Source organism: Lactuca saligna, chromosome 8 (genome assembly GCF_052625555.1).
Source record: "Lactuca saligna cultivar CGN05327 chromosome 8, ASM5262555v1, whole genome shotgun sequence".
NCBI lineage: Eukaryota > Viridiplantae > Streptophyta > Magnoliopsida > Asterales > Asteraceae > Lactuca > Lactuca saligna.
In genome coordinates, this window is record NC_136424.1 from 98,311,848 (window position 1) to 98,326,811 (window position 14,964).

A 14,964-nucleotide genomic window follows, 5' to 3' on the forward strand; every position below is an offset into this window, starting at 1 on the left:
AACATTACAAATGTTATAAATCCGTTATCTAACATTACGAATGGTAATTATTTATGGTTTTTAAAATATACTATTATCCATTATGTAAATATTTATTTATTTAGTTAACTATTTTATTTTTATTTTATTCAGATAACATTGGTTTCGATAAATATATCACTTCCAAGTTAGCAAAGAAAAGACAGTACCATGTACTTTCAAATGATATGACATCAAAAAATGCATCTACAGTAACAACTTCTTCATCATCAATCAAGTTAAATCCAGGATGTCATAAATTAAAAACGAAGACAAGACATTTATCCCCTATCCCATTGATTGATTTGACAGAAGATGTAGAAAATATACATCAAGTGAACAATGAAAATCGTATAGTTGGTATCTCAAATGGTAATGAAAAAATAAAATCCATTTTACATTTCAGATACTATGTTCTATATAATTATAAAATTCATTGATATTTTATTCAACGTTTTTATTTTACAGAATATTTGGATCATGGTGATCAAGATGTTGTATGTCATACATGTCGTGCAAAGTTATGGAGAAATGAATCCATTAGAGGTAAAGAAAATGGGAACACGGATTATTCATTATGTTGTGGTTACGGCAAAGTTCAACTTCCAGACTTAAAGAATGCACCCCCTACTTATGAAAGAATGTTTCGAAATATGGATTCAAAAAGCAAACACTTCATGAAAAACATTCGACGTTACAATTCAATGTTTTCTTTCATGTCGATGGGTGGTAAAATTGACTCTTCAATCAATAGAGGAAACGCTCCTTACATTTTCAGATTGGGTGGTCAAAATTATCATAGTATTGGAAGTCTTTTGCCAGCAAAAGGATCGGAACCAAAATTCTCTCAGTTATACATTTATGACACTGACAACGAAATTACAAATAGACAAAGATGTTTTCGGTATTTTCTCAAACTTCTTATTCATAATCTATTATTATATATATATATATATATATATATATATATATATATATATATATATTATGTATATATTACTAATATTATGTATAAATTTATTTATTTTAGTGGTGAAAAAGATCAATCAACATCAACTGATAGTGATATTGTTAAAGATATTAAGGTGATGTTGGATTCAAATAATGTCTTGGTTAGATCTTATAGAATGGTAAGAGATACTTTTCAAAAAAATCCAGAAGTTGATATGAAATTACGACTTATCGGGAGAAGGGAGCAAGATGGAAGAACATATAACCTACCGACTGCTTCTGAGGTTGCTGCTTTAATAATTGGTGACATTTCGGATTCAATCGAAAAGAGGGATATCGTCGTTCAAACAAAAAATGGTTGTCTACAACGTATCAGTGAGAGAATATTTCGCTTATAGGATTCAAGACAGAGATCATTCGTTCTCTCTCATACTTAATTCAAGAAGGTTGTTTCAACAATTTCTGGTAGATGCCTATACTATGATGGAAACGGAGAGAATGTACTACATACGTAGGCAACAACATGTTCTTAGATGTGATTCTTATGAAAATTTACGTAACCAAAAAGCTCAAGGAACGACTGATATCTCGAATGTCGGCCAACGTGTCATATTACCTTCATCCTTTACCGGAGGTGCACGCTATATGCTGCAAAACTATTTGGATGCCATGTCACTATGTAAATGGTTTGGATATCCTGATTTCTTCATAACCTTTACGTGTAATCCCAAATGGCCTGAGATTAAAAGGTTTCTTAAGGATACTTCACTTCAACCAGAAGACAGACCTGATATACTATGTAGGTTGTTTAAGATCAAGCTTGATGCATTCATTAAAGACTTAAGGGAGAATCAAATTTTCGGCAAAGTTCAAGCATGTAATTAAAACTATATTTTTAATTTTTTTTTATAAAACATTGATCTTATTATTATATTTTAAATATGTTTTGATATCTAATCACATTCTCTTTTATTTTTTGTCAAATTCTTTTACAGATGTTTATACCGTTGAATTTCAAAAAAGAGGTTTGCCGCATAGTCATATATGTCTATTCATGCATTCTGACAACAAGCTACCAACTGTTGAACTTATCGATCCAATAATTTCAGCAGAGATACCAGACAGAATTGAAGATCCTGAATTGTATTCACTTGTAGATGAGTTTATGATTCATGGTCCATGTGGAGCTGAAAATATGAATTGTCCATGCATGGTGGATAAAAAGTGTCACACCCCCAAACCAAGGATGGCGGAAACGTCCGGGGGTGGAGGACTTCATGTATAGTATCGTAACCACAATTTCAATAGTAATTTAAGCAAACACAACCAACATATATATAATTGAAAAAGTTACATCACTTGTATGAATTACATGTTTCAAAATCAATTACAATATGTTGACAAAATATGAAAAGTTTGACGCCTTAACGTCCCATCCTCAAAAGCACTTGATTACCTGATTAGTGTTTTCCTGAGAATACAAGTTGTTTGAAAAGTGTCAACACAAAGGTTGGTGAGTTCATAAGCTTTTATTAATAAACTTAGTAGAAGTCTTTCACATGTAAATGTCGCGTTTGTTTCAGAAAAATCCGATATTTTTCCTTGAAATCCGAAAAATGTAGCCTTATAACCAAAGACTAAAATGTATGAGAAATCATCATTACTTAGTAGAAATGTCGTGAGTTTAAAATGATATGGAAAGTAAATTTCTTTTATCAACCTAAAACCTACTTCGGTTTTATGAAACCCCGTAAACTTTATGAATTGTTATCTCCCTAGGTGAGTCGCTATAATCATACTGTGACTATGTGAACCTGCCACAACGTTTCTCAGGCGTCGCGAAAATGAAATGACATTTGTCACCCGTAGACCTGCAGGTCCCACTGTAGCTAGCAGCAAGGTGTGGGGTGTCAAACCCAATATAGATCTATATACAAGTATCACGTTCTCCCTCAAGGAGATTCTGATTATAACTACCAGGAATTATATCCCGCACTCGGACGTACGGGGAGAGAGAGAGAGTCTCACAACATAGGTTAACAAGTTTACGTGAAATGTGTGTGGATATAGATCTTTCTTGTATGAATGTACCCTTTTTGTACGAGTGTGTTGAGTGATGTATCATAAACTATACCTATTATAGTTTATCTAAAATGTATATAATATGTATGAATTCTTTTATGGAAATGTATTAGTGTTGTGAATTTATCGAACTATACTTTTTGTAGTTACATAATACGTGTTCTAAATGAATGAATAATATTGAATATGAATGACTTAGTTTCAGTTCATAATGATAAACTAACAAGGAAACACATTCAAATATTAGAACTTATGATTATACACTTTGCTCAACATAATACAAAGTGTTATGATATTTACTTGCTGTTGGCTAACTTTAGCAATTCTGCCCTGTTTTGGAAAAATCATAGAAAAATCATACGAAGTCGAAAACTAGATCCGTAAATTCTGAGAGTTCAAAAAATGTGTCTAGTTTACTCATAATTTTTATCATGATTTTTAATGACCTCCAACTTGTGTGAAAAAGTCCATAATCACAGACTAGTCCGGATTGTTGTTTGAAATGATAGGTAGTTTTGTAAAAATCACCATAAATTGTAGAAAAATCGTATGGAGATGTGCAAGTAGTCATTTTAAAGCTACAAACTTGAACTATTTGCACCTTGTACAGTTTTGAAAACAAAAATGTTTAAGATGTCCAAAACAGTCCGTGAATGGAGTTGAACTTTTCTGATGAAGGCTGTTAGAAATATTTAGTTATGTTCTTGATGTTTTAACTTGTAACCCCCCCCCCCCCCCCCCCCCCCCCCCCGTGAAAACTTGAGAAAACATGAAAATGTAGGGGTATGAACTCACTCACCTTAAGTGATTTCAGTAGATGATTGTTGAAGAATGGAAGTGTTTAATTCAAGAACACTTGGAGATGCCTTGAAGGTTTCCGAGAATCTAACATTATAGTTATGGAGTTTGTGTAAGAAATCAAAGATTTGAGTAGAATGAAGTGAAATAATAATAGGGAGGATGAATTTTTACTTACTAAGTGTGGAAGAACACTTGAAATCAGCCTTGAATCTCGAAAATTTGTGTAGAAGAGTTTGAGAGAAAAGTGGTGTTTGTTACTTAGTGGAATGAGAGAAATGAGAGAAAATGAGGAGTGTGGTTGTTTGTTCTAGCTCAAAAACGTGGGAGTGAGTGAAATTTGAGTGTAAGGGAACATTTAAGTGACATAGGTAAGGTGGGGAGGTATGGCTGGTCATAGGGTGGGTGTGGGGTGGGTGTGGGGTGGTTGCTTGTGTCATAAGTTAAGGCAAAGTCAACACTCCACCTTAAATAAATCCCCCATTAGATCTTTATTATTTAGATAATGATTTTCATAAAAATATGTTTAAATTATGAATATTTAGAGTTTATTATGTTAAAATATAATTTCTGGAGAAAATCCCGCTTTAAAATCACGAAAAACGGGCTTAAAATGTTAAAAATATCAAAAATTGGCTAAAAGTGACAATTTCCCGAAGTCTGGCCGAGGTTCGGCCTTCTGGTGCTGAACCGAGAGAGAGTGAGGCAGAAACCGAGAGGGGAGAAGAGAGAGGGAAGGAACCGAGAGGGGGAAGGAGAGAACAGAGGGCGCGAAGAGACAGAGGGCGGAGTAGAGACCGAGCGAGAAGAGATAGAGCGGCGGGTAGAGACCGAGAGGAGCAGAGCGACCAGAAGAGACCGAGCGGCGGGTAGCGACCGAGAGGAGCAGAGCGACCAGAAGAGAGACCGAGAGAGGCAGAGCGACCAGAAGAGACACCGAGAGAGGCAGAGACCGAGGCTCGGTCTCACATGCCTCAGCCACCAGAGGCTCGGTTCTGGTCCTAAGAGGCCTCTCATTCCGGTTTCGGTTCCTAAGGCCTATTTTTCTCGTTTTCGCCCCGTTTTAAGCCGTTTTTGACCCGGTTAAGGTCCGGAATAACCCGAATAATTCTAAAAAGTTACGGGAACTATTTGAGGGAGATTTGGGAGAGATTTCTCATACTTGGAGAGATTTGGGAGAGATTTGACATTCTTGGAGAGATTTCTCATACAAAGAGATATTTGAGAGAGATTTCACATACTTGGAGAGATTTGGGAGAGATTTGACATTCTTGGAGAGATTTCTCATACAGAGAGATATTTGAGAGAGATTTCACATACTTGTAGAGATTTGGGAGAGATTTGACATTCTTGGAGAGATTTCTCATACAAAGATATATTCGAGAGAGATTTCACATACTTGGAGAGATTTGGGAGAGATTTGACATTCTTGGAGAGATTTCTCATACAGAGAAATATTTGAGAGAGATTTCAAGTGTGGCATTTGTGAGTGTTTGGCTCCGCAGTGCAAGTCTCTTGAGCCCCGTTAAGTCATGGTTAAGGATCCCACACACTCCCAATGAGTATGCAACATGGTTTTTATCAGTTTAGTTCATTGATTAGCACTAGGGCTTAGGAAATTTTTAACACAAGACTTTTCTCAAGTGATGTTTTCCCATTAATATAGCAAGTTATACAGTATGAACATAACACAAACCCTAATACACAAGGTTTAATAGAGTTGACCGGCTTGACTTGATGACTTGACTTGACTCAAGATTGACGATTGTCACAAAAAGTGCTCTAAAAACTTTCCAAAACAATTCATTAATCATTCGTCTGTTGATCAGAATGGTTTTCCGTTATATAGGCGAAGAAACGATGGTCATTTTGTAGAAAAATCAGGTGTAAGGTTGGATAATAGAAATGTTGTTCCATACAACAAATATCTATTGAAAAGATATCAGGCACATATTAATATTGAATGGTGCAATCAGGGATCTTCTATAAAGTATTTGTTTAAATACATAAATAAGGGTCCTGATAGAGCAACAGTTGCTGTTGTACCAACCAACAATGAATGTGAAAATAATGATGCGGTCGATGAAATAGCTGAATATTACGATTGTAGATATTTATCAGCATGTGAAGCATCATGGCGAATTTTTAGATATGATGTTCATTGCAGATATCCTTCTGTTGTTAGACTACCTTTTCATCTTCCTAATCAACAACAGATTGTATATGGCGAAGATGATGATATTTTTGATGTTCTTGACAAACCTTCTGTTGCCGCTTCAAAGTTCACAGCTTGGATGGAGTGTAATGCAATCGACAGTGAAGCACGAAAACTCACATATGTTGAATTCTCTACAAAGTTTGTTTGGATATTAAATGGTCGGTTTTGGAAGCGAAGGAAAGTAGGAAAAGCCATCGGTAGAATTCATTCAGTTTCACCTAAACTAGGTGAAGCATATTTCTTAAGGATTCTTTTAAATAAAGTAAAAGGACCAACATCATTTGATGAAATTCGCACGGTAAATGGAGAAACACATTCTTCTTTTAGAGATGCCTGTTATGCACTCGGGCTATTAGATGATGACAAGGAATACATTGATGCAATTAAAGAAGCAAGTCATTATGGATCTGGTTTTTATCTACGCTTTTTATTTGCTACATTGTTGATGTGTAATAGTATGTCTAAACCAGAGATCGTTTGGGAAAATACATGGGAATATTTGGCATATGGAATTCTATATAGCCAACGACGAAGATTTAAGTCAGCAGGTATTACATTTTTTCTTATTTTTTAAAATTAATTTATTTTTATTTTTCAACACCCATTAAATAATTAGTAATGAAATTATTAAATATCAACCACGTATTTTATTAATTATTTAATATTTTCGTGTAGAATTGTCTCTCGGAGTAGATGAACTTAAGAACTTAACTTTGTTCAAAATACAACAAATTTTACTTCGAAACAACTCTACTCTCAAAAACTTCAAAAACATACCATACCCAGATGTTGAATCTGTTTCTTCTTCAAACAATCGACTTATCACCGAGGAACTAGATTACGACATTCTCGTGATAAAGAATGACTATGATCGTATGTTTCTTGCATTAACAAATGAGCAACGGAACATTTTCCTAAACATCAAGAGTGCTATTCAACAAAATAAAGGAGGTGTCTTCTTTGTTTACGGGTATGGTGGAACGGGTAAAACTTTTTTATGGAAAACAATATCTGCAGCAATTAGATCTGAAGGAAATATTGTATTAAATGTTGCTTCAAGTGGTATTGCTTCCTTATTATTGCCCGGTGGTAGAACAGCACACTCTCGATTTATAATTCCATTTGAGCTTACAGAGGATTCTTTTTGTAACATAAATCCAGACGGTGAGTTGGCAAGCTTAATAAGGAAAACCTCTTTGATAATTTGGGATGAAGCACCTATGGTCCATAAGCATGCATTTGAAGCTTTAGATCGAACTTTGAAGGATTTATTAAGGTGCGTAAATTCAACCATCTCAAATATTCCATTTGGAGGGAAAGTTATTGTCTTTGGAGGAGATTTTAGACAAATTCTACCTGTTGTGCCGGGTGGCAGTAGACAGAACATTGTAAATGCTTCTTTGAGTTCTTCATATTTATGGGAACATTGCAAAGTCCATAGATTAACAAAAAACATGAGGCTAACTGTTGGAAGGGATCAATCAGATATAGGAAAAATAAGAGATTTTGCAAATTGGTTGTTGGATATAGGAGAAGGAAAACTTGGTGGTCCGAACGACGGTGAAACGATTATCGATATTCCGGATGATATTCTCATTAATGATTCACATGATCCTATAGGTTCCTTAATTGAGTTTGTATATCCTTCAATTTTAGAGTACTATAGCGATATAAATTATTTCCAAGAAAGAGCGATACTTGCTCCAAAAAATGAAGTTGTCCAGGAAATAAACGACCGTTTACTTAAGAAGTTTCCAGGAGATCAAGTTGAATATTTAAGTTCAGACTGCATATGTGAATCCGAATTTCTCCATGATCAATTTGATGCAAATCTATACTCTCCTGATGTATTAAATGGACTCAAAGTATCCGGTTTACCAAATCATAAATTAGTTTTAAAAATTGGTGTTCCAGTAATGTTACTGAGAAATATTGATCAGAAAAACGGCTTATGTAATGGCACAAGACTACAGGTGTTATCATTGGGCAAACGTGTTATTGAGGCACGTATAATAACTGGAACTAATATTGGAAATCGGACTTTTATTCCAAGAATGTATTTAACTCCATCAGAAAAAAAGATTCCCTTCAAATTCACAAGAAGACAGTTTCCTTTGGCTGTATGTTTTGCAATGACTATTAACAAAAGTCAAGGACAATCGTTGTCAAAGGTTGGTCTGTTTCTGAAAGATCCAGTTTTTTCACATGGACAATTGTATGTTGCCTTATCTAGAGTTCAGAGTAGAGAGGGATTAAAATTATTAATTTTAGATAAAGATGGCAAACTCACAAATAAAACTTCCAATGTTGTTTATAAGGAAGTTTTTCGAAATTTGTAGCCAACTTTTTTGTAACGTCGTTTTATTCAATTTTAGGAAATCACACTTAATCCATCATATTACTGTATTTTTTTATAATTACGTATTATTGTATTTTATGTTAATTTCATTACACACATTGGTATTGTATCATCTGCATATGTCCAATTAGAATGATGAATAAAAAAAAAATAGTTTTCAAAAATCTTCATTCCTAATTAAATACTTCCCATTTAGTTAGTAATTAAATAATTACCAATAAAAAAAATTATTTGAATATTCAATATTACAATTTATAAGTTATCAGAATTATTGATATAATATTTTATTAAATAATTAATTTTTAAATTCAATTCAAAAACAGCACCCGTGGGTTCCACGGGTTTTAACCTAGTATATATATATATGTGTATATATATATATATATATATATATATATATATATATATATATATATATATATATATATATATATATAACACAATACAACATTACAGGAAAATTAACATAACTAACCTAATTGCATATTACAGGGCAACTATATCCTAACAAACAGAGGATGTATTGGAGCACATAATATAGTGAGAAAACTCATATGTATAATTCACTTAGACAAATGACAACTATCTAGGCGATTCAACTGGCGATTCAATCTGGCTAGTAATGTGCCTAACTGGTATTAACCTATAATACTATAACTCATTAATATATATATATATATATATATATATATATATATATATATATATATATATATATATATATATATATATATATATTAATGAGTTATAGTATTATAGGTTAATACCAGTTAGGCACATTACTAGCCAGATTGAATCGCCAGTTGAATCGCCTAGATAGTTGTCATATTTATATGACAATCTTGTAGTGAAAGCTAGATCTTTTACTAATCCCAATGAATACTGAGAGTTCTATCAAATAAGGATAAACCAGATAGGATAGTTAGGAGGCAGGACCATTTCAACATATAGCCTTTCTAAAATCCAATAAACAAGCCAACGTGACCATTCTAGACACCTTTACCGTAAGTACATCAATCAATACTATAACTAGAATTATTGATAAATCCTATTTATACATTCATAACAATGACTATGAATATAATATAAGCTACACTTAAAACCTAGTAAGTATAGCCTAATTTACAGAGAGTTTCTAGTGAAACTCGAGGATTACACTAGCAGAGCTCCGACTCGATAGCTCCTAATTGTTGGGCTCTCAAGGAACTCAAAGCTAGCCAAACATACCCTAAATACTAAAGAGTTTTCGTGATGAAGAGTCATAGAATCAGAGGGAGACTATGTGAATTGGTGTGGAGGGAAAAAAAGATTGAATGCAGTATTTATAGGTGAATTCGAGATGCACGTCGCGCACATGATCGGGTGTGTACCGCGCACTTGGTCACGGGTGCTGACATGGTATTGTATGGGTGGTGACATGTGGCAGAAATCTAGTGGAGTGCCGGTGCGCGTCACACACCTTGTCGGCGGACGCACCTGCGTGGCTTTTTTTGGATTTTTCAAAAAAATCATATATTCTTCATACGAGCTCCGTTTTAGACGCTCTTTATATCCATTCGTAGCTATTGAATAGATCTACAACTTTCATTTAGACTTGGTAAGCTAATTCTCACTTTATTTTTGAAACTATATTTTTAACAAGCTTAGACTGTTAAAGCCTGTAAAAATTCTAACTCTCTCATATTATTTTCGTTCTCGACTGTCTTTATATCGACAAAATCATATGGATGAGATTTTTAACTCTTGTTTAGATTGTTTTTCCTAACAATCGATCAAATTCTATTTCGGTTTCTATGTCGTACATTATTGTGTTAAAACTTCTAAAAAATCATTACTTCCTCATACGAAGTCAGATTCAGGCGTTCTAAATGTGTACGCTCTTGCTTTTACGACTATTATGACTTTTGTCAAGACTATTTATCCTAAATAGTTCTCTATCAAAAAGTCTATTTAACGTAACTGATCGTTTATATTTTGAAGTGAAAATAGGGTGTTACACTTTACTATACTACTATACGAATATGTACACTGCCTATTTGTGTTTTAGTTGATAAAATTAGATAGGATTATAAATATAAAACAATTAGTGCATAAATAAAACACATCAATTTTTTGGCGTCGTTTCCGGGGAACGATTTAATTTTACTAAAAATATTGTCATTAGTTAAACGATCCTTTTTGTGAGGAAAAATCTGCAAAATGTTATTTTTGTTTAGGAGTTTTCTTTTTTCACAGGAACCATGACATGGCCGATACCTTGCCATGATGTGGGAACTAAACATATTTGGAAACAATTTGTTGAGATAGTTTCAGTTCTAGTTGTCAATGTTGTCATTTAACTAGATTATTACTTGATGTAATTAGTGATTGTTATAAGTTGGTAATGAAGGATACTAACACGCTCTAATACCTCTTGCTTGCCAAATTATCTAACCAAAAAATGTTTTTTGATTAGACCTAGCTTTACTAATCCAACCTAAACAAACTCTTAGATTGTATTGAGAAATTGCATTATGTTTGGTATAAGCTTCCGAACAATGTTCATTTCTTCTCATACATTCGGAAGTGTGAAAACATGTCATATATATGTTCTACAATAAGAAAACATATTGTTTGTTACCAATCATTAACTTTATAGAATAATTAGGTTCCCTAAAAGTTAATTAACTACACAAAAGTTCAATTCATATAAGTGGTCAATCAAACATAAATAAAGTCAAGAATTCTGGTTTAAACAAGAACATAGTCACCATAATAAAATCATAAATCAAATATCAAGCCATATTCTTCAAGTCAAACAATCAACATATTTTGAATAAGAATAAGAAATTATGGTTTCTTAGCCACAAATGGCTAAGAACAGATCAAACAAAAAGATGGATAATTCTTACAAATGAAAACCAAAAGTGTTTACAATGATTTGGTATCTTCAAAAACCTCCAAGCATCGCTCACACTTGCTCTAAAAACTATTCGTATCTGTAAAATGATGGATTTCCTCCTTTTTAGCACCACAAGTAATTGCCCATGTGGCCATGTATTTTTGGCATGGTCATGTGTTTTGACCATGTGTTTTTAGCAAGACCATGTGTTTTGACAATGTGTTTTTTTGCTAAAATTCAAATCATTCTTCAGAGTTGGCTCCGTCTTCAATCCAGCTCAAACATATGATGAAAATGACAAACACAACTCGTATCGGTATGACACGGACTGTGCTTGAAATGTGGTCATTTGCTATGATGAAATGCAATGACTTGGATTGTGCCTTCAAGTTTTCTTCGTGACCCGGCCGATCCATCTTCTCTTCATGCTCTAACGCTCCAAGCTCCATGTTCGCCTTCGTAGCTCCAATGTCTTGTGCTCTATAATGCCTGCAAAATAAATCAAAAAATAGTGAAGCATCGGACCAAAGTCGTGCCCGACCACCTCCAATAATTATCCCTCAATAATTCTCATTGTTTCTGTAGGAGACCATTTCCGGTGATTCGAGGACTCCGACGAGCATGTTTTTCGGCTACTCTCTTATTAAGGTTCTATTCATTCTTTAGTTTAATTAATGCTGAAAAGTGACTGAAGTTGAGAATGAAAAAATAATAATAACTTATTGTTAAACTCTAACATATTCATATTTTCGGGTGAGTATATTTTCGGCAAGCAATGACAAATCTAAGTCATTTAGTTTAAAGTTTATATTTTCTGAAAGATTTTTATGATTAAATTGTAAAGACAGTTGATTTAGCTTTGATTAACGGTAAATTTTATAGCAAACAATAAAATTTAAATTTAATTATTACGAATATTTGTGTTTTTAACTCGTGTATCATTGGGTATTTTTGTCTGATGTGTCTTGATTAATAAAAAGGTAGAAAACGTAGAAAGATAGAATGTAATATAAAAAGCTGTTATTTACCTGCCAATGAAATTTAATCAAAATATAATGTAAAGTGTATTGTGAATATAGGATGAAGTGTATAAAAACAACCAAATAAAAATAGTCATAGCCTTAGGGGTGTTTGGATAGGAAAAAAAAAAGATGCTTATTGCTTATTCCCACAATAAGTTAATTTAAATGTTTGGATAAAATCTAGTTTATTAGGCTAAATAAGTTAATTTTAATAAGCATCCATCCTCATGCTTATTGCTTATTGCTTATTCCCACCACAAATAAGCTATAAGCAATAAGCTAAAAATCTAATTCAAACACCCCCTTAATTCAATTATTGTAAGGTCATAGATATATCCACCCAGGCTGGTCGGTGTGTCGTGTACCACACACTGCGGTATAGTGTGGTATGCAGTAAACACCGCACCGACACCCAAACAAAAATACGGTATACGTTTTGTGTGTTACAACTTTACCGTATAGAAAAAAAAGTCACATCCTTCAAATATAGTACTTTGTGAATAAAAATATATATTGTGGTGGCTATGGTAAGGTGTGGTATGATACCCACTAGTTTTGTGAGGTGAGTCAAAAGATGATGTGGCAATACAAAAGTATGATGAGTGTTGTATGACACCCACCAGCCTAAGGTCATCTCCGATAGAGTAAACCCATAGAGAGTGCTATGAAATGCCAAGTAGGAAAGAGAATGTATCTAGTCACTTCAACTCTTAATAAATTCGTAAATTTTCGTTACAATTCTATTAAACCGTTCTATAGCTATTCAACTCCACAGTTTCTCTCATTTATATTATATTTATATTTATTCTAGTAAACTCTCATAAATTCCCATTTTGGATGACCTAAAAGTATAAGGAGTAGTACCACATTAGTCATAGTTCCTAGAATTTGTCATACTGTTTTTAAAATTTTATCATTTAAAATGAATAGGTGGCCATAATTGTCATGCTATTTTTTACACTATAAGAAATTTTTAAATAAAAAATAAAAAAATAGACATTTTAAACAAATTGTTTTTCTTTTTTTTGAAAACTAAAATATCATTAAACATCTAAAAAAATACAACATGAAATTTAAAATTACAAAACCTGTTTAAATTACGAAGCCTATAAATTTAAATAATGAAACCTAGATATTAAATTTTTTTGCAACCTTATCTTTGGCATTTAACGTTAATTCTTTTTCGCATCTGATAAGGTTACTAGTATTTTTTTTGTTAAGACTTAAGATCTCCATGACACGATTTTTTTCCTTTTGTTGTGCGACAACCAATATCACAACTAGCAATTTAGGGTTTAAGATGCGAAGCTTGTTCACAACAAATCCCTCCATGTAACATTGTTGCATCTTATTAATAAAATGCAAACTACAATGTTATTTAAATTCACACGTGCATACATTATGAATCAAGCCGCAAACAAGCCCAAGAACTCGATCCAATAGTCAAGTCAAATCAATTTTGGGCTTTAGCCCAAGGATTCTCGGCCCAATACCCTATTGGGCCAAAACTTTTCCTTTGGGCCCTATTGGGCTGAAAACTTATATCGGGCTTTCCATTGGGCCGATAACCCTTCATTAGGCCTTATTGGGCAGAAGACTTTTTTCATGAACTTTATTGGGCCGAGAGCACTACTTTGGGCTGTAATGGACCAAAAACTCGTATTGGGCCAAGCCAAAAATCGAAAACCATATCTTTAGGGCTCTCTTTTGGGCTGAAAACCCTATATTGGGTCGGTTATGGTTAAATAAACAAAAAAAAGAGATAAAGGAATGGATTAAAAGTATGTCACATCCTTACTACCCAACATACACCAATGCTATGGACTAGCATATATACCCATGCAAGCTTCACATCACCTAAGCTACAAAGTCAACTCTTTTCCCTCTCTCCCTCTTAACTTCGACCAAATCTACATCCTAACACACACCACACTCATTTGTAATTCATCACACTCCAAACTCTCTCAAATCCTCTCATTTTCCCTCAAGATTTTTGAGACCATCTTCAAGTAAGGAGTTCATTTCAAGGAAAAATATTAGTGAATTGGTAAGAACTTCATGTAGCCTTGTAATTCTAAGCATTTTTATGATAACAAATTCTTGTTTACACACTTTTGTTGTGTGCTAAGTTCTTAGAAACACCAATTTTTCGAAAATCTCTCCAAGGCAAGGCTAGGCCCAAAAATTTTCTTCTTCTTCTACCACACGAAATCCTTAAGGTGAGCTTCATACCCCCATATTTTTTGTATTCTTCATGTTTTCGAGGGGAGGATACAAGTCATATCTCGTTTAACCGTTAGAAAACCGCATGGACCAATGTGTTATGTGTTTAACCTTTGGGAAATTACATGAACATGGATTTCACCTTATCCATCTTCATAAAAATCATGAGAAATGTGTTTGTTAATATATATGTTGCATGAAATCTTGTGAATATGGGTTATACATTCAAAAATGACAAAACTGTGGGTGTCGTACTCAAACATGTTGACTTTTGGACATACATTTTTATAGACTTATAGTTACACAAATATTGGAATATAATAAATTTCAAGGTTTCTATATGCATTTTTGTGAAAATCGCAACATGTTAGAGCCATGACAAAATAGTATATGTAGTGTTACGAAACTCTTA

General features: G+C 33.4%; 1 protein-coding gene across 1 annotated transcript; it reads left to right on the forward strand.

Moving 5' to 3' along the window:
• Nucleotides 1-1,452: 1,452 nt before the first annotated feature.
• On the forward strand, nt 1,453-10,765 carry LOC145009938 (uncharacterized). Its single transcript, XM_078968550.1, has 5 exons — nt 1,453-1,846; nt 1,965-2,112; nt 5,699-6,615; nt 6,743-8,074; nt 10,662-10,765. The coding sequence occupies exons 1-5, from the start codon at nt 1,453-1,455 to the stop codon at nt 10,763-10,765; spliced, it is 2,895 nt and encodes a 964-aa protein (XP_078824676.1).
• The last annotated feature ends 4,199 nt before the right edge of the window (nt 10,766-14,964 follow it).